General features: G+C 41.0%; 1 protein-coding gene and 1 long non-coding RNA gene across 2 annotated transcripts; one reads left to right on the forward strand and one right to left on the reverse strand.

The window, feature by feature from the left end:
* The first annotated feature begins 1,522 nt into the window (after positions 1-1,522).
* On the forward strand, positions 1,523-13,217 carry LOC133912236 (disease resistance protein RGA5-like). The gene is made up of 3 exons (XM_062354877.1): positions 1,523-2,468; positions 10,582-12,580; positions 12,667-13,217. Exons 1-2 carry the CDS (start codon positions 1,651-1,653, stop codon positions 12,566-12,568), a joined length of 2,805 nt encoding a protein of 934 aa, XP_062210861.1. The 5' UTR covers positions 1,523-1,650; the 3' UTR covers positions 12,569-12,580; positions 12,667-13,217.
* Positions 13,218-23,181: 9,964 nt separating this feature from the next.
* LOC133888237 (uncharacterized) lies at positions 23,182-25,131 on the reverse strand. The gene is made up of 6 exons (XR_009903765.1): positions 24,658-25,131; positions 24,416-24,542; positions 24,238-24,318; positions 23,994-24,126; positions 23,741-23,894; positions 23,182-23,643 (listed from the first exon to the last, which is right to left on the reverse strand). It is a non-coding gene; the product is annotated as an uncharacterized LOC133888237 (long non-coding RNA).
* Positions 25,132-26,175: the final 1,044 nt, after the last annotated feature.

Below are 26,175 nucleotides of genomic sequence, written 5' to 3' on the forward strand. Positions count from 1 at the left end.
AACATAGATGTAATATAATGATCTCTATGATTGCTTCTAGGGCATATCACCAAAAACTATTTTATTGATTGTGGAGTAATGATGATCAACCATTTGATTAAGTAGGAGAATGTTAGATTGATCTCGACATGATTACGTCTTAACTAACCTAACCAAGATTTATTAACCTACGCGCCTTGATCAAAGACGGAAACCAAAATCAGTTTTGGTCTCGAGTCGCTAGTGCCAAATAAAAGGCGCGAGGAGGCCACCCACGATCTGACTTTCGTTCATGAGGTGAGACTCACCAAACATTAAAAAAACTAAGAACACCGATCCTAAGTGGCACTATTGTGACCTGAAGGCTATCATCAACGCTAACATGTCGTCAGCAACTTCACCGGCTACCTCTCCAGCGATCACCGACAATACCAATGAGCAGCTACGTCAACATACTGATCCTTATCACTATTCCTCCCCAAGCGACCGAGGTTCTCACTAATGCGTCCCCAAATCAATGTACCTAATTCTACATTAATATTGCGCATTCATGTAATTAGGCTATGCAATTAATGTTAATTTGTGCATCTAAGCTTACACTGCTTTATTTGGGGATTGATACAGGGGGCAGGGTCTTACATGTGGACACCATCGAACGCCAGCACGGGCCAATAATATAACATTGTACTGCAAATTTCAATATACTAAATCATTTGTTTGAAAAATCATGATAAAATTCACGAGGAATCTTTCGTCCTGCTGAAAAAGACAGAATATGTCGCTTGCAAGATGTGGAAAAATTCTTTCCTTACGGAAAAAACTGATAAAAGATTTTTGTTCCCGTCAGCTAACAACCTATATGCTCCATTATTGACCAAGTGCCACGAGGAATCTTTCCCCGTTCTGATGAAAGACAGAAGATGCCGCTTGCAAGTGGTACACAAATTCTTTTTTCCTTATGGAAAAAACCGATAAAACTCTGTTGCTCCTGTCAGCTGACAACCTACACGCTCCATTATTGAGCAAGTGCCATCAGAATTTTTTTCCCTGTTGATAAAAGATAGAAGATAGGTGTCGCTTGCAAGAGCTAGCCAAATTATACTCCCTCCGATCATACATACATGTCATTTTGAAAAATATTCGATTAAACTTTTAAACTTTTAACTAACACTAGCTTTCAAAATATTTAGTTTGAAAACCTTAAAATAATACGTGTAGATTTGTTTTGAAAAAATATTTTTATAATATCATAAACGCAATAGATTTTATAGATATATTATAATAGATAATAGTGATCAAAGCAATACATTAGAGATCATATCTTATTTAAGATCTCTAATTCAAAATGACATGTATTATGATCGGAAGGAATATTTCCTTCTAGAAAAAACTGATAAAAGTTTGTTGTTCCTGTCGGTTGCCAACCTATACGCTCCATTATTGAGCAAGTGCCACGAGGAATCTTTCGCCCTGCTGATAAAGGACAGAAGATGTCGCTTGTAGGAGGTACAAAAATCGTTTTTTCGCCCTGCTGATAAAAGTTTGTTGCTTCTGTTAGCTGACAACCTACACGCTTCATTATTGAGCAAGTGTGCTTTTTCTACATCGTTCTTCCTGTGAGCTGACTTCTCTATACGCTCCACTACTGAGCTTAGAGAGAGAGAGAGAGAGATGGAGGCTCAAGGTGCCATGGGCTCCCTCTTGACGAAGCTCGCTGATCTGCTCGCCGACGAGTGTGGTCGTCTTAAAGGAGTCCGCCGCGAGATCCGCTTCCTCCGGTCCGAGATGAACAACATGCAAGCACTGCTCCAGAAGTGCACCGCAATGGAGCATCCTGACATCCAAGTGAAGGCCTGGACAAAGGAGGTGAGGGAGCTCGCATACGACATAGAGGACTGCGTGGACAAGTATGTCCACAAAGTCGGCACCGGCGAGCACCATGGCCTGGGAGGTATCAAAGGGTTCTTACGCCAATGCGCCTGGCGTCTGAAGACGCTGCGCGCTAAGCACCACATCGCGAACCAGATCCAAGAACTGAAGGCCCGTGTCATCGAGGTGCGGGAGCGGCGTGAGAGATACAAGCTTGATGATGTTGCTTCCAGTAGTTCCAGCAGTTTGCCGAGAGATCCTCGCCTCTGCGCTCTTTTTGTGGAGGAGGATCATCTCGTAGGCATTGATGGACCAAGGGACGACCTAGTGAGCTGGCTAGTGGAGGGTGACACTGGGAGCATAAGGCGTCGCAAGGTGCTGTCCATCTTCGGCTTTGGCGGTTTGGGCAAGACCACACTTGCCAACGAGATCCGCCGCAAGATTGAAAAGCAGTTCGACTGTCAAGTTCTTGTTCCTGTTTCCCAGAAGCCGGATTTCAAGAAAATTCTCTGCGATATACTCCGTGGCATAAATAAGAAAGATGATGTTATCAAAGAGACAGAAACATGGGATGAGAGAAGGCTTATTGAAAAGATCAGAGAAATCCTACAGCATAAGAGGTACTTATATCTAAGCTCCTGCATATTGTCATATTATGAGTATATCAATCCTAACATATATAACACCAGTGTTGTGATAGCAAGGGCTGGTTTGCGTTTGTTGCATTGTGCTGCGTAAGCTAGTTAGTTATATGAATATTTGCTACAGTGCTAAACCAGCATTATTATGACCCTTTTCTTTGCATGACTGGATTTGCCGTGGGACATGGCTGACTAAAGCATGTGCTTCCAAACTATTTTTATAACATAGGGTATAATATCATGTATCATCCCACAAAATTTGAACCAAAAAAAGACAAATTTCATTATGGGTTGAACTGCCTAGTTTTTATAGTTGATGAAATTTTGTATGGGGTTAAGTGGACAAACTGTATAATTGGGGTAGTAAATGAGAATTTTCACTACATTTCATTATATATCTAAAGAATGGCGTTAACCTTATTATCCAAATATTATTAAAAATTGCATCATGGGTGACCCTAACAATTTATCCAAATAGTTTTTTTAGTTCCTAGTGTACTCTCATGCCTAAAATTTACTAAAGAGCATCGTAACCATTGAAATTATGGCACAATTGACCAGGTTTAATGGCCGAGGGAATTCTTCATGTTGAAGACCCTAGTGACAAGTATCACCATGAATATTTTTTTAAACAAATCAAGGGGAACAGTCCCTTCCGATTTCTATTATCAGAAACCACAAGTTGGTACAGAAACGAAAAGAAATAAACAACCGAACTTTTAAACACTCTCACAACACAAGCTGCTACCCCTAACCGGGGAGCAATCACAACCACCCCTAGCCTAAGAGCAAAGTATCAGCGATCACCCAGGTTTACAACGTGAGATAATGAAAACATAACCCTGTTTGCATACAGTTTCGCATATATATTTCCAGTCAGACTTCATTTGCAGCAAGAAAGCTCCGAAGATAAGACTTCCTCTTTTTTTCTTCTTTTCTCAGTCCTGAATCCGCATCACCACCGGTCTCCATCCTTTGCTGGCAGCAAAAACCTCACACGCGACTTGCCCGAGCAAACTTGCCTCCCACCCCAGAAGCTCTTTGTTTTGTGCTTTTATTGCAATATTGACCATGTTTATAGCCAATGACACAAGTAAAACAATATATCTGTTGGGTCAGTTGGCAAATTATTCTTGAAACATGCTACATTCCTTGTCTTCATATGGACCAGAAAACCGCAACAACCCCAACCATTAGGAAGGGAACGAGAACAAGGAGAGGAATCAGAAAGGGAAACGAAATGAAGGGAATATAGTTGAGGATAATCTTAGCAATTTGATTTCACCTTTGAATTTCTTTATTCAGCTACTACAAAGTTAATTAAGAGAAAGAAATCGGTTGGTGTTCAAAACCAAAAGCCACTTTGACCACATTCCAAATGAATCTGGCTAAAGGACACTGAAAGCATAAATGATCAATGCTTTCTTTATCCCCACAGAACTGACGCATATCATTTCCTTTCTTCCAACCTCTTCTAATCAAATTATCTTTGGTCAGAATGCTCTTTTTGAGCACCAACCATGACGATAGGTAGTATAAAACTACCGTATACGATTGTTCTATACATATACAGATCCTCAAAGGTTTCTTATATTCTCGGGGCATATGTTCGTGTCAGGAAAAGGAATATTTAGATGTATGGAAACTATCCGCAAATACCGAAGTATCCCGTAAATAAGAAAGTCTATCTCTAAGGATAACAGAATCCTACTTGAAAAAAGAGTCTGGAGGCTACAAGGCAACCCCTATATATATACGGAGCCAAGAGACCCTATGGAGGATTAGCCAGAAGCCATTTACCGAAATAAAAGAGCAAAACAAACAGAAGCCACAAGCGCTCCAAGAGCCCCAAGCCTTTGTAATCACGATCTACATCAACATATCACCGAGACTACACATGAGGAGCCCTCGACTAGGTTTAGCTCCCATCTAGACTAGCCAAGACCCCCCTTGTATTCTGTCTCGAAGATTAATACAATAACACAAGATGTATGGCTGTTATCCTTTGGGAGGCTTGAACCTGTGTAAATCTCTATTTTTCGGTGCACAATTTGGCAGGAGGGAGTACCCCACACTCTAATGTTGTATTCATAAGATCAGTGGTTTACTAATCATCAACAGCTAGTGCCATCCATAGGGATCATGACCAAAGATGCCAAATCTTCTCCACACAACATGTCGCCAACTCCACCCATGTCTACACCAGGAATAGGTTTATCAGACGAGGAGTTCTATGATAACTTTGCCCTCTCCCCCGACAAGAATCCGATGATCAATCGGGTGGATCTAGGATACGATCTTCCTGGTGACAAATCCATCGAGGAGGTAAATCATTTTATGGATCAGTGTGCCTGAGACTATGGCATTGAGCTCGAATCGGTCAATGACCAAAACGATTGTGCAAGCGACGTTCGTCGCAAGTCAGGATCTTCCCCTGCAGCTTCCGATAACATGGATTGTCGAAGAACCTATCCGGAGGCATCCTCTTATGACAAGTCCATGGTGGATGTGGACTCCTCCTCTGGCAGAGCATACCCCCGAGAGGTCTTCGCCATTGGGGATGAAAGCTCCACTCTTTCTAATCTAGGTGATAATCCGACAAATTCATGAGATATCGTTGATCCAGCTGGGGGAAACAATAATCTACCCCCACTGACAACAATGTCTCATGACCAGATCCAAAACCCTATCGGGAATGCGGATCTACCACTCTGCTCCATTAGCAAGGTGTCTGGTGTTTCAGATCTGGGGTAGCTCAAAGGCTCCTAAGTCTACAAGATGCTCTTCGACAACCACCCACTACAGATCTGTCTACCCCCGAGGGAAAGAACTGGCTCAACCTGATGGACGATCTCGTCGAGCAAGCTTAGGCGCAGCTGAGACCTCTCATCAAGCAGCGGTCGCTAATAGTTCTACCCAGGGGAAGTCTCATGCCGGTCCTTCTCGTGATGAATCAGATCCTAAAAGACTTAATCCTCGAAATAAAATAGGCCGGGATGAAAATCGAGCTCATCACCGCCGCAGGTCCTCACCGATCAGAAACCATCCTGCTACCAACCTACGCGAAGTTATCGATGAACGAAGACGCTCAAGGACCTTGATGAACAGTCGACCTCTCCTCGACAACCAAACTGGAGATCACCCCAACGCCACGGCCGTTCGAGTAGAAGTCACAGTCAGTCTCCTACCCCTACTGGCAGACCACCCGTAATTACCCGAATCAATCAGGGTACCAACAATGGGTACCAGACCTTCTCTTCAGATCTTCAGAGGGTTAACTGGCCAGCTCAATTCTGACCCGAGTCAAGTGAGAAGTACAACAGGACCACCAATCCCGTTTAGTTCCTCAAAATCTCCACTACAGCTATCCAAGCGGTTGAGTTATGGTCAATTACCTCCCCACAGCTCTTGAAGGGTCAACAAGGACCTAGCTAACCAACCTACCACTAGGAATGATATACTCATGGGAGCAGCTTTGTGACCTTTTTTGGCTAACTTCCAAGGCACGTACGTTCATCCCAGCAAGAAGAACCGATGCTGACGTTATCTAGGAATTTATCCAAGAGATTAGGATCCATAGATGTGCTAAAGATGTCACCATGGAAGAGCCTGCTACGATCCAGGAACTAATGGAAATAGTTAACAAGACTGTCAACGCTGAGGAGGCTGTCCTATTCATCAAAGAATGGGATCAAGGCATCCAACACCCTCAACCTAGACTAGATGATGACTCATCGAGGGGCAAGTGCAAGAAGAAAACCTTGAAGGGAGGCAAAGGTAAGAAAACTAAAACTGATAAAGTTTTGGCAGATCTTCCTGATGCGCGTCCCAACAAGCATCCCGGCTCATCCCGAGGCAAGAGCAATCAACTGGGCACTAGCGAACGCTCTGGCAAGCCCTGGTGTGACTTCCACCAAACCGACGGCCACAGTCTCCAGCTATGCCGCATCTTCCAGAAGCTGGTCAAGGCTGAGTCAACAAGGTTAAGTGGAAGGTAACTCAGGTCGCGACCCAGAGTAGAGACTCCAGCTCCAGCAAGGACTCGGACCAGCTATCTTACTAGGAAGGGGACAGAACCATCGACCACATGTTCGATGGGTAGGCATTCTATGAATCTAAAAGACAGTAGAAGACGGTGGCCCGAGAAGTACTGGCAGCTGTCCCCAAGAATCGCCAGGCCGTCAAGTGCTCAAACATCGAAATCTCCTTCGACCAAGATGATTACCCGGAGAACTTCGTATGACCAGGCTGCTCCCTAATAGTGGTCAAGCCCATGATCAACAATTGCAAGGTTACCGGAGTGCTAATTGACAGAGGAAGTTCCCTCAACATCCTCTCCATGGGTGCACTCGATGTGATGTAGATCTCTCGATTTTCCATCAAGCCGTTACTCAGGCCTTCCATGGCATAGTACTCAGATCTTTAACCATGCCTATCGGCCAGATCACACTTCCCGTCACCTTTGGAAAGCCTGACAACTTCTGAACGGAGAAAATTCTATTCAACATGGTCGATTTTGAGACGGCATACAGTGTCATCTTAGGGCAACCAACCTTTGCCAAATTTATAGCTGTCGCGCACTACACCTACTAGTGTGTGAAGATTCCAAGGTCCGAGGGAGTCATCACCGTCCGAGGCTGCACCAAAACAGGTCTACGCTGCGACAAGTAGAGTCTTGATATGGCGGCACAGCACCAACCCGACAAGGAGACTAGGAACTCGAGGCCCAAAGTGACCGTGAAGTCTCATGGAAGCATCAAGATTGTTCCTCTGGACCTAGCGGAGCCATCCAAGACTGTCTGGGTCAGCTCCAACCTGAAATAGAAATAGGAACTCGAGCTAATCACCTTCCTTTGGGCAAACACCGACGTGTTTGCATGGCAACTGTCCGACATGTCTGGTATCCCTAGGGAGGTGATTGAGCACAAGCTAGTTGTCCGTCCCGACGCCAAGACCGTCAAACATCTGGTATCCCTAGGGAGGTGATTGAGCACAAGCTAGTTGCCCCTCCCGACGCCAAGACCGTCAAACATAAGCTCTAACGGTTCGCACCTGACTGAAAGGAAGCAATTAAGGAGGAGATCCAGAGGCTCTTGAAGGCAAGATTTAGCAGTGAGGTGGAGCACCCCGAGTGGCTTGCTAACCCCATCATGGTTAAAAATTCAAATGTCAAGTAACGCATGTGTGTGGACTTCACCAACCTCAACAAAGTCTGCTTGAAGGATGACTTCCCTCTACCTCGAATAGATCATATAGTTGACTCTACTTCCGGGTGCGACTATCTAAGCCTTCTTGATGACTACTATGGTTATCACCAGATCAGTTTGTGTCCAGAGGATGAGGAGAAAACCTCCTTGATAACCCTTTTCGTGGTATTTTGTTATGTAAAGATACCTTTCGGATTAATAAGTGTCAGCGCTACATACTAGCGTGGCGTCACTACTGTAGAAACCCTCATCTGTATCAGTTCAAATCGCCATCAGTGACGGGTTTTGAACCAACACTGATTGCTCGGTACTGATAGTCACTGACTATCAGTGCCGAGTATGGAACCGGCACTGAAAATCACTATCAGTGCCGGTCAGAGCCACCAACCGGCACTGATATTCGGTCTCGATTAAATATTTTTTGAGCCAAAAAAGCTTCAAAAATATATTTCGCGACCAGAGGCTACTCACCCGACTGCACCCAACATTCGCAAAGTCACGTGATATTCTCTCTCATGCGGCAACCAGGACTCGAACTCATGACCTCACAACATTCGCACGCACGACCTCTCTAACCATGTCAGCTATCGTCCGTTCGTGAGTATAGTATCAAAATAAATCTTGTTAACATCTTCTGACCGAACGTTTGAATGGCTATTTGGAAATCTAAATGACCTCAAATGAAAAGATTATCAACTACAAAGTTGTACATCTCGTCGATTTCTACAATGTTCGTATAAAGTTTGTCTCCAGCTGACTTCATATTTCAAGTTTGTGTCCAATCCGTGTAGTGTTCAATCAAACAACCATAACTTTTGCATACGGAGTCCGATTTCGATGTTCGACGTCTACTTTGTTAGCTAACATGGAGGCGCATAAAAAAATACAGGTCTTTAGACCTGTACACTTCTTAACCCTCCCCCCCCCCCCCCCCAAAAAAAAGGCTTAGAAGACCCTCGATAGGGCCTCTGAAGTTTTTCATCGAAAATTGACCTTCTCCGATTTACTTGGAAATTTTTTGAGACATAGTGTTTCATCTGAAAGTTAGTGCTGCGCAAACATTTCATCAATCCGAGTTACCAAACTCACGATAAAAATCTTTGAATGTTACAGATTTCATATTTATGGTTAAATATGTGGCATTTTCAATGATTCCTACTAGTTTTACACTAGATCTAGCACTTTAGTTTGTGACCCTGTGTGTGGTTCCTTCGACAGTCTTTATTGGTTTATTTGTGCATCTATATTGCTTCATATAAAAAAGTGATCAACTATAAAGTTGTAGATCTCGTTGAGAGCTACAATTTTCATATAAAGTTTTGAATTTATGAATTTTTTAATGTGAGTTATCATCAACCACTGCTGCAACTTTATTATAACTATTTGGGCATGTAAATGACCTCAAATTAAAAGGATTTCAATTACAAAGTTGTAGATCTCATCGAGAGCTATAATTTTCATATAAAGTTTTTCCCCATCCGATTTCGTGTGAAAAAGTTATGAATTTTTTAAGATGAGTTGTGACAGTAGCAATCATCAGTGGCAGTTCGTGGCTAGAACCGGCACTGATAATCATTATCAGTGCCGGTTCGTGGCAAGAACCGGTACTGATGTATTAGTGTAGATTCCTGACTACAACTAGCACTATTACAGTCACTATCAGTGCTGGTTTATTGCTAGAACCAGCACTAATTTTAGCCAAGAACCGAAACTGATAGTGACTATCAGTGCCGATTTTTAGCTCCTCAATCGTTGTTCGCGTGCGGAAGTTTAAGAACCGGCACTGATGGGACGCTACATATGTGGTGTTCTGTAGTAGTACATGCAAATAACTCTTTATGACCAAGTTGGCTGAAACGTCAAAGCCTACATCGATGACCTTGTCGTCAAATCCAACCTACAAGAAACCTTCAATAATCTATGCAAGCACTGGGTTATTCTGAATCTAGAGAAGTGCACATAAAACCCTATCCAGGGACCCTAGTTATCACTCAAAGAAATAACATGTCATAATCTTTCTCTTTGTTGGGCTATGTTTTTGATCTGTCTTAGACTCATTTCACATACTGATAGGGCCTTCACGATGGCTAGTATAAAACTACCATATACGATTGTCCTATACCTATACAAATCCCCTAAGGTTTCTTGTATTCTTGAGGCATACGTTCGTGCCTGAGAAATTAATCCTTAAACCTATGAAAACTGCCCGCATGTACCGGGATATCCCGTAACAAGAAAGTCTATCTCTAAGGATAACATAATCCTACTCGGAAAGAAGTCCGAAGGATACACGAAAACTCCCATATATATACAGAGCTAGAGGACCCTGCAGAGGATAAGCCACAAGCCAGAAACCAGAAGCCATAAGCCGAAATAAAAAAAACAAGCCAAACAGAAGCCACAAGCGCTTCACAAGCCTCCAACGACTTCTGTAATCGCGATCTACATCAACATCTCATCGAGACTACAAACGAGGAGCTGGTTAGGTTTAGATCCTATCTAGGCTAGCTAAGACTCCACTTGTAATCTGTCTCGAAGATTAATATAAGAACATAAGGTGTAGGGCTATTATCCTTCGGGAGGCTAGAACCTATATAAAACTCTATTTTCTGGTGCACGATTCGGTAGAAGAGAGTATCCCCTACTCTAATCTTGTATTTATAAGATCAGTGGTTTACTAATCGTCAACAAACCATAAAAAGACTTGTCTTGACAGGGACTTCAACTTTCCACAAACATTTATATGGGACTCTAATAGCATTGATATTCTATCAATTCTTATTACACAAATGTTTCCATCTAATGGATTCACTTGACAATGCATGCCTTGTCTTGTTCTTTTCAAGAGCTATGGTAAACCTTTTTCTTTCACATACTATTGACAGGTACCTCATCACAATTGATGACGTGTGGTCTATCGCTGCATGGGATCAACTGAAATGCGCCCTACCGGAGAATGATAATGGTAGCAGAGTAATTACTACAACACGCATCGAGTCTGTAGCCAATGCGTGTTGCTCTCTTCCTGGTGATCGATGCTACAAAGTTGAACCACTTAGTGACTTCCACTCAACAAGTCTATTTATCAAAAGAATTTTTGGCTCTGAGGATGGATGCCCTGTTCAACTTGAGCATGCTTCAGCTGAAATCCTACAAAAATGCGGTGGCCTCCCCCTTGCTATAGTTAGCATAGCCAGCTTATTGGCTAGCAAGTTGATCAAGGCGAAGGATCAATGGGAGAAAGTCAGTTTGTCTATAGGATCTGCGTTAGGAAAAGATCCTGATCTCGAGGGCATGAAAACTATATTGTCTCTCAGTTATAATGATCTTCCCCACCATCTCAAAACTTGTTTACTCTATTTGTGTATATTTCCTGAGGACGAGTACATTGAAAGAGATAGTTTGGTAAGAAGATGGATAGCTGAAGGATTCATCAATGAAGAACGTGGGCAAACTGTGGAGGATGTTGCTGAAAGCTATTTCAACGAGCTCATCAACAGGAGTATGATCCTACCAGTGGACATTGGCTATGGAGTAAAGGCTTGTCGTCTGCACGATATGATGCTGGAATTTATCACTTCAAAGGCAATCGAGGAGAATTTTGTCATGATCGTTGGTCCTAATACAATGTCATCAAAACCAGAAGGTGTTGTTCGCCGGCTCTCAATTCAATATCATGGTCAGTTGGCACCACAAGAAATGTCATCGTTATCCCATGTTAGATCACTGAGCGTCTTTGGTAACCGCCACAAACACACACTGCCATTTGCTGATTTAAGGGTTTTACGGGTCCTGAATCTTGACTGTGAGTTGTATGATGTGGATGATTTGAAGATGATTTGCAAACTACAGCAGCTCAAATATTTGAGACTAAACGCCTCTGAGCTTCCTGCACAAATTGGTGAGTTGCAATGTCTGGAGACACTAGAATGGACTAAGTACTCATTGGGAAAGGTGCTGCCCCAAGGAGTTACTCGGCTACAACATCTAAAGCATCTTCTTGTTGAACAGGATGGGAAGTTACCAGAAGGTGTCGGGAGCATGCAAGCGCTCCAGACACTCTCACGTTTCAATATTTGTGACAGTTCAATAACTGCAGTGCTTGAACTTGGCAAATTGAAGAACTTGAGAGAGCTCTCTGTATCATGGAATCTGGCTGAACCAAGCGATGCAAGATACAAGGAGTACTTCTTATATTCTCTCGCCAAATTAGGCCGCCACAGCCTCCGATCGCTAAACATTGAGAGTGAAGCAGTTATCCCTGTTGATTTTTTGGCATCTCTGTCACCGCCCTACCTCCTTCAAAAATTCTGGATGTGGAACTCTTATTTTCAGAGGTGCCCCAAGTGGATAGCACCACTCAATAATCTTGCAGAGTTAAAACTTGATGTGTGGGAACTAGAGAACGAAGATCTGCACGTTCTTGGAGAGCTCCCAGCTCTACAGAATCTTCAGCTCTGGGTGGTCCCTCTCCGTAAAGAGAGGATTGTCGTTAAGGGAACAGGTTTCCGAAGCCTTTTGGCATTCCGCTTCTGGTCAGGATTACCATGCTTGACTTTCGAAGAAAGGTCCATGCCAAAGCTCGAAACCCTTGAGTTGTTTTTCAGTGCCTGCGGGGCAAAATCATATGGAAGAACACACTCTGGCATTGAGCACCTCCAGAGTCTTAAGCATGTCCAAGTTGAAATTTTTATGGATGGTGCCACAAAATCAAACATTGTGGCTGCAGAGCGTAAAATCAAGATCGCCGTCGCTAAGCACCTGAACAATCTCAAGACAAATATTGTTACTGGTATCTACGGCTACTATGGGGAGGTGATGAATGACGGCGAAGTTCTCCCTGCGCTTGAATCTGAGGGTGGTGATTGCTGACACTCAAATGAGGTAACAGTTCTAACGATGCTCGTTTCCGTTCATTTAATCGAGTCTTTAAAGACACAATTTAATCGCATTCTTTTGATAACATCCAGTGGGAACTAGTTACTATCAGATGGTGGTCAGTGCAAGTTCTTGCAGCGAATCAACTAAAATGTCATGAGAAACAATGAATGAATGCAAAGATATCTCCACGACATTCCAAGCGTCAGAAGGAAGTTTCAACTTTGAAAGAAGTTGTTACCCTTGCGTCAAAACAATTTTACTGTTCACAACTGGGGTGAATGGTAGGGATCCCAATATGGTACAAATTGTTGAAGTGTTACTGCATCGAGTCTGGATAGCTATTTTGAATTGTAAAGGCTATTGTTAGAGTGCTTTCATCTCTAATGTTATTTTCAACTGTTTCCTCTCTTGAACTCAAATAACGGTATGAACCTTTGGATTAATCAACCTGAATTTGGTCCCGTTTGTCCTAATCTTTTTAGAGCATTGACTTTCTCATATTTATTTGGCCATTGTTCAATTCTGTTATTCCATCAAACTTCAATAAGCTCATTAAGGCCTGATTTCGCCCCTCAACCACATGTTCCAACTGTTAGCTTTGATGGGGCCATAGGGGATACCTGCAGGCACAACCTTGTAACCTGGGATCTTTTTTTAGTCTCTACTCCTGAGGTATAGATATAGTATCTGAACACTTGTAACCTGGGATCTGGAACTGTTGGTAGGCTTTCTTTTATTTTTCTTTGAAACCTTCGGCCTCCTTGAATTGCAAGAAGAGCTCCCTTAGTTCCCATTTGTCATGTGAATGCAAAGGAACTCCAATTTAATAGGAGGATCTAGTTCAAAGTAGTCGCGCCTGTGTTCTGGGTTCAAAATTGTCATGCTCGGCCCTGGAGAAGGGTACATGACGAAGCTATATACCCTAGAGCTGATGTTCATTGCTTGTGAACTAGTATAATATAGCACACATTAGCACTGAACACCTACATAATCTCAAGTATTTCCTAGTTGAAATCTATACATCAGTCCCCATGATGTCCAACAAGGTTGTAACAAATGCAATCAAGGACTCTATAGCCATGCATCCCAACAATTCTACTGCGAATTACAGGTTTTGTGCTGGTTATCTTGGCAAGCTAGGCAGTGAAGGCGGATAGCGTTCACTGAAGTCTGTTGTGTTGAGGTAAAATATTATCCGGAAGGCTTACCTCATTATTCTGTTCGACTTGTTTAACTCTTTGTGGCTATGCCGGCAAACAGATGTATAATCATGGTATTGTTATGGATCCACGCTTTGGGATTATTGTTTACCAAAGGCACAGGAAGCAGATTGGGAAAGATCAGTAGTAGTTTCCTACTAGAATTCGGACTCTAAAGTTCATCTATAGTATTAGTCTTCCTTTTATTGCTAGTCATTCTATAGAAATAAGTTTCCTTGTTTGGACTGTCCAAAACAGGAATTCCTTAGCATCTATATATATATAGAGGGAGTATAGTTTGTAATAGGGGAGAATTTTTAATCAAATCAAAGATCAGCCTGCTAAGCAGGGTGATCTAGTTATCTCAATATTTGGTATCAGATTTGTCACTCTTGCCTTGGGTTTGCTCACCGCCGCCACCACTGCCTCCTGCACAATACCGCCGCCGCTGCCTACCCTATCAATTCCGCTAATCTGCACTGCCGCTAATCTATGTAAATGGTCATTTTCAGATACGGTGTAGATGGTCATTTTCAGAAGTGGTTCCTTATGTGAACCGTCTCTGATAATAGATTGTAAAAATTCATAACTTTTTCATATGAAATAAAATGAGGACAAACTTTATATGAAATTTTTTATGAGATCCACAACTTTGTAGTTGAAAACTTTTTCATTTGAAGTAATTTAGATGTCCAAATAATCATTTGAAGTTTTTGATATGAGAGATCAAAAGGATTGCATATGCTTTTAGTACCACTAGTACTTCTGTGGTGGGATGGTAAGGAGGTTCGAACAAGATGAGAGGTCCCAGGTTCGAGTGCCAAGAACCGCACGCGCGCATATTTCGCGTGAAAAATCATGTGACTTGTGACTTGCGACGATCGCAGGGGTTGCTTGGTAGGGCAAAAAAATCACTTTTTTCGAACAAAAAAATATCAATTCGGGGACCGATTATCAAATACGGTCCGCTTAAGAAACTATCTATGAAAAATGAGAATCACTATAGACGGTTCCTTAAGTGAACGCCTATAGTAATCGATTTCTACAGGCAGTCTTTTTTGTCCCTGTGAAAATCTTCCATTTCCACAAGCCTTCGAGCAAAGGCGGGTGGCTAAACACCTATGTAAATGGGTTGCTACCCGCCTCTAAAAATAGTTTTTGCAGTAGTGAATGCATTGTTAATTGGGTAGTTTTTGTGCATTATATCAACATGCAGTTTGCTCCTCCCATCCACAATAATTCTTTGGGTTAATTGGCTTCTCTTCACATAACAGGATCAGTGGAGGAAGATCAAAAGAACTTTCTTGCTCTTCTTGTTCGAGTCACTCCATCTCTTTTTCCCAAACAACAGATTAGCCTATTCACTGTGGGACTTGGCAAACCTCTTAGCATAGATGTTGAACTTCATAACCCATCTAATCTTGAAGTGGCCACGAGCCTTGCTCATGCTTATGAGAAACATCTTGAGGAGGACGTCAGTGGTAGTATTCCACCAGCTGTTGGAAAATCTGTTCTTAGCAGATTGCAAACCTCGTTTTAGTGTTGTTCAGACCAATGATGCAACCTCAGGGTTATCAACTCTGGTCGCCTCACCTCTAGCCAAACCAAGTAACAAATTACGTCATCTTACGGCTGAAGAGATGGATGATACGCATGCTAAAGGATTATGCTTCAATTGCCTAGAATTTTTTTCAAAAGAGTTTGTGGGGCAATGTTCTACGGAAGGAATCTATTTATTGGAACTTTACGAGCCTTAGGAAGATGTTGCCAATGATGATGGGGTAGTGAAAATATCGTTACATGCTCTCACGGGGATTTGTGCCATCAACACAATGCGTCTTCCAGACCAATGATGCGACCTCAGGGTTATCAACTCTGGTCGCCTCACCTCCAGCTAAACCAAGTAACAAATTACGTCGTCTTACGGCTGAAGAGATGGATGATACGCATGCTAAAGGATTATGCTTCAATTGCCTAGAATTTTTTTTCAAAAGAGCCTGTGGGGCAATGTTCTACAGAAGGAATCTATTTATTGGAACTTTACGAGCCTTAGGAAGATGTTGCCAACGATGATGGGGTAGTGAAAATATCGTTACATGCTCTCATGGGGATTTGTGCCATCAACACAATGCGTCTTCCAGACCAATGATGCGACCTCAGGGTTATCAACTCTGGTCGCCTCACCTCTAGCTAAACCAAGTAACAAATTACGTCGTCTTACAGCTGAAGAGATGGATGATACGCATGCTAAAGGATTATGCTTCAATTGCCTAGAATTTTTTTTTCAAAAGAGCCTGTGGGGCAATGTTCTACAAAAGGAATCTATTTATTGGAACTTTACGAGCCTTAGGAAGATGTTGCCAACGATGATGGGGTAGTGAAAATATCGTTACATGCTCTCACGGGGATTTGTGCCATCAACATAATGCGTCTTCCAGTTTTGATTAATGGTAAAGTCATGGTTGCATTTGTTGACTCGTGGTCTGCTCATACTTTTATTTCTGCTAGTACAGCCCCTAGATGGGCTTGCAACCTGTTGCACATTCCAATATACAAGTGTTGGTAGCTAATGGGGATCATGTCAATATTGTGAGGGTTTGCCATAACACAACATTCAGATTGAGGATGAGGAGTTTGTGGTTAATTGTTATGTTATCCCATTGGAAAGAATTGATGTTGCGTTAAGCATCCAATGGCTTCGTACACTTGGACCAATTTTATGGGACTGAGAAATTAACAATGCCCTTCTGGAGGGTAGATCATCGTGTCATAAGGAACGATTCAATAGGGGGCTCAAGTCAACTTCAGGTTCATGTCCCTAGGAATGGGCTCGATGTGATAGCATCGCTGCCAGTTCTTTCGCTAGTGAATGCTATCATCTCTGGTCAGGAGTTGTTGGCTAAATTACTATTGGAATTCAAGATCTGTTTGCGGAACCATGTGGGTTGCCTCCAACTTGTCCTCATGATCATCGCATTAATCTACTTCCTAGTACTACAACCATGGCAATATGTCCTTATCGTTACCCCCAGTTGCTTAAAGATGAAATTGAAAGGCAGTGTGTTGAGAAGTTGACTCAAGGTATTATTCGATCTAGTCATTCTAAATTTTCATCTTCTGTTTTGCTTGTTAAAAAACCAGATAGATCTTGGTGCTTTTGTGTGGATTATCGGGCACTTAATAGTAAAACAATGAAAGATAAATTTCTAATTCCAATGACTGACAAATTGTTTGATGAGTTGAAGGGTGCCAAGTCACCAAGTTGGGTATGTGCAGTGGGTATTTCCAAGTTATAATGCATCCGGATGATGTTAAGAAAATTGCCTTTCACATGCACCATGGTTATTTTGAGTTTTTAGTCATGGCATTTGGTCTCACGAATACCTCCACAACTTTTCAGGTTTTAGTGAATTACATCTTATCTTTTTTTCTTTGACGATTTGTATTGGTCGTTTTTTATGATATTCCTATGGTATCATAGTTGAATTATTTTTATCACGGTAAAAAGTTAATTGTCAAAGCTAAATAATCCTTGACACTGTACCATGAATACAGGCAGCGGGTTCAGTTCTATTAATTAGAACACTCCTAAATATATAGTTGAGTGATGTGAGCAATTACTTACGTAGTACAGCAGGTCCCGGCAGCGGCAGGAATCAACCCGACGTTCCAGGGGGGTAACAAACGTAATGCGAACCTCCACAACATCAGAGTCCTAGGCGCTTGTTTAAGTCAGATGTCATCAGTCTTGGAATCATCTCGGGAAAATCACATTGGGGGCCTCGACGCTTCTGCAAAGCTTTTACTCATGTAGCTCAATGTAGGATTAAATACGTGCAAAATATCTAATCAGATGGGACAAATGATCACGGAAGTTAAATTATAAATTTAAATCACCTTAATCAAATATTCAATTTATTCGTAAAATTCAGTTCGAAATAGACTACTATCACATCATAAAAGAGATGGGTAGAACGATTCAACCGTTAGATTGTTCTAAACTTTTTACTGTAGAAACTAGACAATCATATAAAATTATTTTCATAAGAATCAGATCAATTAAATCTCTAAATTTAAAGATATAAAATTCGTAAACAGATTGTGATATACTGTGATAAAAATAGATCAAACATAAATATCTCAAAAATTACTAAAAATAGACGGACCAAATTTCTCTCAAAGTTACTTGATGTAAACTTTAATCTTCATTATACGAATAGTTTCACAAGATGCACAAAACATCCCCAAAAAAATTCTCTTCAAATCCCACAAAACCTAGATTAGTTCTCTTTAATCTATTCTATTCCTCTCTGTTCTCTCCTGCGGCTACAGCTCCTCATCGGTACTGTTCGGCGCACGGTCTCCTTTTATTTCGCCGGACGCCAACAGAAACCGAGTCGGACAGGCGTCCGCCTGGGCCACATAGCCTCAACGGCCCTGCGCACCTGGGCGCCAGGCCGACTGGCCTCCACCGTCCCGCGTGCCTGCTCCTGGGCTGCCCCTCTGCTGGCGTCCTTAGTTAGGTTATAGATAGTTGCTAATTTTTATTACTGTAGATATAAATGGACAAAAAATGAATAAAGTAGTGATAAGAACTAACTGTTAAGACCATCTTCAGCAGCTACCTTAAATTTTTATCTCCAAAAATACTATTACATCATCCTCTATCACTATAACAGCATCACTTATTTTTTTATCTCCAACAGCTACCCTATTTCCTACCTTCTACTACTATTTTTTCCCTCCGAACCCACTACCGATCACTATAAACAGTAGCACTGGATAAGTCTGCTGAAGTTGGTCTAACACTTATCAATCAATACTCTATACTAACGCTAGCGGAATCCGTAAGGCCATAGTACTGTAGTTTACTGTAGCATTGGGCCTTGGAGGATGTATATGTATATGAATATATATGTATAGGTATATATGTATACGTACATATGTAATTTTCTTTTTTGAGAAATTCTAAAAATGTTAAAATAAATATTAGTTATATTAATAAATCGGCTGAAAAAAATCTAAAACACAAAGAAAAATATTAAAACTTAAAAAATATGAAACAAAATTTTTTTAGTTAGTATTATTTTCACCTACATGTTAAAATTATGTGCATGTATAAAAGTACTACTGTTTTCTCTATAATTAATTGAATGTATTTAACATTAATAATTTCATAAATAAATATTGAAATATAAAAAAATTGTGAATCTAATTTTTTTAGTCTTCTTTTGTCGTACTCTATACAACAAAATAAAAACAGACGCGACGTAGACGCGCCAATTAGACTAGTTTTACTGATATGAAGAATAATCTTGAAGAGATAGCTCTTAATAAAGAGAAATTAAGAAATATCTCTAAACATAATAAAGTATGGAGAATTAGAAACAACTAGACTCATGTAAACTTTTAAAAGTGTACTAACAGAAGTAAAAAATAACAGATAGCTATTATAACTGTTAGTGATGCTCTCAGCCCACTGCTGAGCTGCCTGTCTCCACACGGGCTGCAGACAAGCCGAAGCTCCACGCGCTCGTACTGCAGCACCACCACACGGGCCAACACGGCAGACCGACAAAACACAGCACCACAGGCCAATCACCAAACCGAACTCCACATGCATGCATGGCCTCATCAGTGCATGTGCTTTTTTTCTTTCTTTATTCCAAAGCATGCATACGTATGTATCAATCGAATAACACACTACGTCTTATAGTGTAATTCATCTCTATCACGCCATAGCTCATATAAGTCTTGTGTAGGTCTTATGACGTTATATCTTTACTTGCACCGCTCCCTACTCTAAACGTCTCACGTGATCTCAGTTCTTTTCTGAACTTAATCCCAGTCCTATCACCGACCAAATCTACCCTCAGGACGACACCTACACATAAACAAAATCAACAATATATCTTACTCACGTCAATTCGCATAACACGACTTATACGAGTATGTTGCACATGTCACTGTGCTACCACGAGCATCATCACATGCATACCTTCTATAACTATGCTACCACGAGCATATCAAACACATCATCGCATGCGTATCATCTATGAAATATTAAATCACTTTACGTCTTTTGCTAATTTATAAATATGTCAATTACGCATTTGCTAATTTTCAGCACATAATCTCATAGAGTGAAAATATTATAATAACTACAATATTGATTTCTCAATAGATAAATATTTTTAAATGTTTTCTTTCGTTGTCATAGATAAATATAGTGAAATGAAAGAAGTGAAAAAAGGGAGACATGGTCGAGATCCAGAAGCTGTAGGTACCATAAAACAAGGAATCTTGCACTAATTGAGGGTTTACCAGCGTGAGGCTCTTGCCATGATCTCCACGCTAGTTAGTTAGACTAGCGGAGACCGGCGCACCCTTCCGTGCCGCTAGCAGAGAATGGCGCTGGTAAAAATCAGAATTTAGATGGTAAATTAGAAAACTTAGGTTAAACCATTTTACCAAAGTTCACATCCAATATTCTTCTATAAAATAGCAATGCACTCACACTTTCAATTTTACGTTTTTCGGGGTTTCAATGATACAGAGACCAATTTAAAATTTTAGTTTCCTACTCTGAGTCTGGGAGGACTCTATCTGAATATACCAAGCTAACCAAAAGGAACAAAAGATTGTTTCAGAAATTGTGATTTGTGGACAATTTCAGAGATAAGCTAACACTCATTTTCCCTTGTAACATTGCCAGGAGTACAGGACATAATAGAGGTTGCATTGTCTTAATAGCAGCATCTTGGGAGGAAAGTGCTTCAAGAACCGAACACATGACACCAACAAGCTAGTATTTCGTAGTTTTACATGTGCACAAAGTAAAAAGTATTCCATTCGTTTGTCACCTATTGAAGTAGAGGCTTGGCTTGGGTTTGATGCATGAACCAAACGCTAGCTGAAACATGGTGATTGAACCGAACTCTTTTCAAACTCTGCACAACATTAGTTACAAAATGGAAATATTGGAGTAGAGAAGAAGATATTAATAGCTGGAGAAACGACAATGGTGATAAGGATGAAACCATCTTTGATTCTTTCAGATTCACATAGCCACTGCAGCCTCTCCTCTCGCAAGGATATGATACACCTCTTTAGGAAAAAAAAAACCATGAGCACACAAATCAAATTAGAAGAAGGGTTTTAACTTTGAATTGCAATATTAGAAGGAACACATACACTGAGAATGCCGAAATTGACACCTTGTGTTGCATCGTTCAACACAGAACAGGCATCAAGAGATTAGGCACGAAGGTAAATATTATACATCAAAGCCACTTCTACCAGAAGCAGTATCATAATTTAATAAGAGAGTATAGACACATGCATATAGCATCCTTGCAGGCCTAGACTGTTACAATCAAGCACACATGGTGCACCACGTAGTACAAACCAGAAGGATCTAACAATGCACAACAAAAGAGGTCCAATGTTACCTGAACAAAAAGAACAATGCATCTAACTGAGATCCAAAATCTATTTTGGTCAGGGTACTAACAGAGAAGATTCTCCCCAAAATGAAGAGAGCCTATACTTGCATAGCTTATCAGCAGGTCGATCATATGTCCAGAGAAACGCGAGCCGACAGTAGTGAGAACTTGCATGCTTCAGGGAAGGCATATCAACACGAAAAGGAACTTGGGTGACACTGAGTTCATCTTATCTACAGCCGGATCGACAGCAGACAAACCTTATAAGTCTGCATAGTCCAGCAAGGAGGGGTATTAACAACAAAAGGAAGACAATCTCTACCTAGCAGCCTGCGAAGAGAAAAAGCAAGAATAAGTTAAGTCTTTGAACAAAACTCAGTAGAATTGATTAAAGAAAATACGCAAAATAGCTCAAATCAGTAAAATCTGCTCGCACCATTTTTTTTTGTTGGAGCTCCTAGCTTATGGCACTTTGGTAGAGTCATCATCATCAACATCATCGGGACCAGGTCATTTTGCCTCTGCAGATCACAGAGAGCAACAGCAAAAAGTAGTGAGGCAAAAGACAGGAACCTGCAGGCATCGGATTTTTAATTTGGAAGGACCGCAAAAAGGGATATGCAATACTAACCCAGCAGTAGCGGCATCCACATCGTATTCTAGATTGTCGTCAAGGGGATTGTCTTGCTCTTAGACTGCAGTACAATGGCATAGAAAACAATGGGATGAAGCATGCGTATGATAATAGATGGAAATACCGAATGAGGCAGTAATATCCAAAGAACAAATGAGTGCTACAGTACACAAGGGACAAAGGGAACAAATAAAGAAACATCAGCAAAAGCATAAGAGATGAGCCCTGTCTAAAACAAATAGAGATGAAGAAGTGATTGGGACCTGATCAGTAGGACTTCCATCTTTCCAGAGTTCGACATCAAAATTTCTCCTCCTGCTTTTATCATTTGTATCCTCACTGGATCACATAGAAAAATAAGGAAATGACAATATTCCTTTTATTGGTAGATAAATATAGAAAGCAAATGGAGGCTCATGTAAAAACTTAATCTGTGAACAAATGCAGTTGACTTACGTGGATGATCCCCCAGTTTTAGATGATGTGAGCTTTGAATAATCACTTGGCAGGGGAGTGCCCTGTATGTTCTAATAGATAAGCAAACAACATGGAGTTAACACTAGGAAGCACAGAACGGTAAACCTCGAATGAACTATCAGTGAGTATTATATAGAAAAACCTAACGAGAGGGAGGTACCTCACTCTGTTTGCCTTCTCACAGCGCGGTCTTAGGATGCGTTTGGTTCATTGTATGAGCCTGGATGGGACGATCCCATCTAGGACGCATAGTGCCATCCGTTGTTTGGTTGCTGGACTGGACGAGCTCATACGGGATGAGTTGGTTCAGATGCTTGGGAATATTCTCCCAGATGCTGTACCGGTTCGTTCGGCAAATTTGTTCTAACGACGCGGACCAATCGTCCCGTGTGAACACTCAAAAAATCATAGAACCTTATTATGTGTTTCATAATCCATGTGCAACTATTTTAATTAGATTCACACAAAAAATATATGTAGAATTAAAACTTCTCCAAAAAGATCTATTTTTATAACTTCTAATAATTGTTAAAGCCTCAAATAAATTCTCAAAAATCTGAAAAAATTCACTAATAATTTTCTTATGTGATAGACTAATTTCTAAAATTATTTTCAACCCTAGCTTATATGGTGAAAAAGTGAGTTCCTTTAGAATGCTCTATTTATTTGTATTTTTATCATCCTATACAGCTCATCCAAAATCAACCCATTCAACGAACCAAACAGAATCTTATACCAAGTCATCATATTCTATACAACCAACCAAATATATTTCCGCATCATTTCATACATCTAATCAAATAACATACTTGTACCACCTCATCCAAGATCATCCCGTCCAGTCTCATCCCATCCAAGACATCCCATCTCATTCAACTTCATTCAACCAACCAAACGCTACCTTACTCATCCCATCCAAGACATCCCATCTCATTCAATTTCATTCAACCAACCAAACGCTACCTTACTGGATGATGATCCATGCAATATGATAGCTTTGCCTCCGCTATCAACAGACCTACCACTAGATTTCTGCACTGTTGGAATTGTAGGCTATCTACCGTAGACACAGTTGATGTTGTTCACTTGGTATGATCGCTATGGTTTCTCAAAACATTTGCAGGTCACATTAATCATGAATGAATACTTTCGGAAACCAGCAATGTTATCTCACTTGGGATGCCATCAGCCCAGTGACACGCCCTCATTGGCATTTTGACTTCCTTACGAACAAGGCAACGACTCATATCTCCAAAGAACACAAACTCCGCTTCATATGTCCCGTCAGTCCCAATCAAATATATCTTGTACCTACAACGAGCATGAAGCATTAACCAAGGCATTAAGAAATTCTCTTATTTTGTTTTGAATAGGAAAATTGCACACATATATAACATGGAAGTATTACTTGAATTTATAGCATGTGCATTGGCAGTGTGGACATTTATATCCATTTCCATCTGGAAGCGCGGTCTTAACGCACCGGTTGAACACGAGGGCAACTACCAAGATATGAATGGATCGGTTCTTGAAATGGTAACGGTACATCAGAAACCTTCAGGCTGCAGATAGCATAGGCTCAATGAGTCCCGGAGCTCAATGATGGAGAATTCAGCGTAATGAACAAGCAATGGGAAACATGATTGTAAGCTACACTCAACTGGAAATCCATATGGACTGTTCTAGAACAGCTCTTCCAAAGATTTCATCCAAGGTTCAGCAATCACAGGCCGAGCAATAACTGATTGTTCATCCGCTCTGACACATTGCATAGACTGGAACTCACCATGCAGGCTACGGAGAACACAAAGAACACATCTATTAGATCAACACGCTGTGAGGTAAAAGAATAGATAATAGAATGTAAAAGGTTATGAAACAAACTAAATAACGGTGGTAGAATACCTGTCTAGAAAGCATGGATCTCGGGAACATCAGGATTAATATACCATCGACAGGTTGTATTTCCACTGAGTGAATGCTCACCTGTAAACCAAACCAGATATTTACCATTTATCAAAAACAGCTGGATAGTACAATAAGCTATCAAGATCACATTACGCAAAATTATATAGCATTATACCTTTGTAAGACTTCATCAGTGTGCAAACAAAGATAGCAATAACCGTTTCATCTTGGCCAGCTGCGTACATCCCATAAGCATCAGAAGCCCTCTGACCGCATGTATATAAAGATTCATCACATAGTTGCTACAAACAAATAAAAAATGAATAAGAAGCACTTATGGAACTGCAACAATGGTCTGAGTACCATTAAGGAACAAGAGCAAAACCAAAAAAAAAAAAAATGGATGCTCTGTTGTACCTTGTGTCTTTTAATGTAATTGTCCTACGAACTATAGGCTTGTTTTGATTATAAAGCTGTACTCTAGCCAGCTCAGAAACCTCTGTGATCATCCAACAACATCTGACACATAGTTTTTGCCAGTTAGCTACACAGTGGTATAGTCATAGGCAACATATGAAAAAAAGCATAATTAGAATTTCAGAAAACCAAGAGGCATGCACCAATGAAATACTTGTATCGGCAATCAAGATATCCTTTCACCTCATTAATAGTTGATGTTGTAGCACTCAACAGTGCATCTCACCCTTCCTTATTCGTTCAAGGTAAACCCTTGCACAATCAGGGCTTTTCGTCACTTAAGCTGTGATGCAGGAAGCACATGTTGAGAAAGCCGAGAGGTCCAGAAAACAAGATCCCAAGCAAATTACACACAAAACAGACAGCTCCACGAATCAATATCCCAAGTAGATTACACACAAAACATACAGCTCCACGAAACAAGATCCCAAGCCTGAATTGCACGTTGCACGAGGACAAAGGTGAGTACCCACGCACAAACCAAAAATGCAAACAAAGTTCCCGAAAGCTAAATGCAAGCATACACAACGCAAGAAGGGATATCAGCGACCTACTAATAGCATACCACAATCTAATAAATCACTTTGAAGCCATAATAGCAACCTAAACACAGACATCACAGATCTCCTCCTAATTTCTGCTCTATGGTAGAGTATCTCATCAAATGCTATTTTGTTTCTATAGTGATGATCTTAGGAGTTCACAAATTTCAAAGTAATGGAAAGAGTAAGACAAATTTTTACTACTGTCTTAAAAGCTACTCAGGAGGGTGCTTTAGGCGCGACATCATGGACATGCTTCCATACAAAAATAAAAACTTGGATCATAGGTACTAAATTTACAAGGAGCTGTTAATTTCAAGACCATCTATTCATCAAGAACCGAACACATGACACCAACAAGCTAGTATTTCGTAGTTTTACATGCGCACAAAGTAAAAAGTAGAGTGTTGTTCCATTCGTTTGTCACCTATTAAAGTAGAGGTTTGGCTTGGGTTTGATGCATGAACCAAACGCTAGCTGAAACATGGTGATTGAACCGAACTCTTTTCAAAATCTGCACAACATTAGTTACAAAATGGAAATATTGGAGTAGAGAAGAAAAGATTAATAGCTGGATAAACGACAATGGTGATAAGGATGAAACCATCTTCGATTCTTTCAGACTCACATAGCCACTCCAGCCTCTCCTCTCGCAAGGATATGATGCGCCTCTGTAGGAAAAAAAAAATCCATGAGCACACAAATCAGATTCTTTGGAGAAATAATCAAACACAAGTCTAACACAAGTCACCTCACCTGGCTTGCTGCCTGCTCGAACAGCACGGCAGAACTCAATGGTCGGCACTGCAAGTGGGGCCGTACACCCACAGGGACCAGAGCTCCTTCGCTTGTAGGGCCGCGACGTCCACGTTCCCACCCACTATTGGATCCTTTGACGATGAGCTTGACTTAGTTT

This window comes from Phragmites australis, chromosome 1 (genome assembly GCF_958298935.1).
Source record: "Phragmites australis chromosome 1, lpPhrAust1.1, whole genome shotgun sequence".
In the NCBI taxonomy this organism is placed as follows: Eukaryota; Viridiplantae; Streptophyta; class Magnoliopsida; order Poales; family Poaceae; genus Phragmites; species Phragmites australis.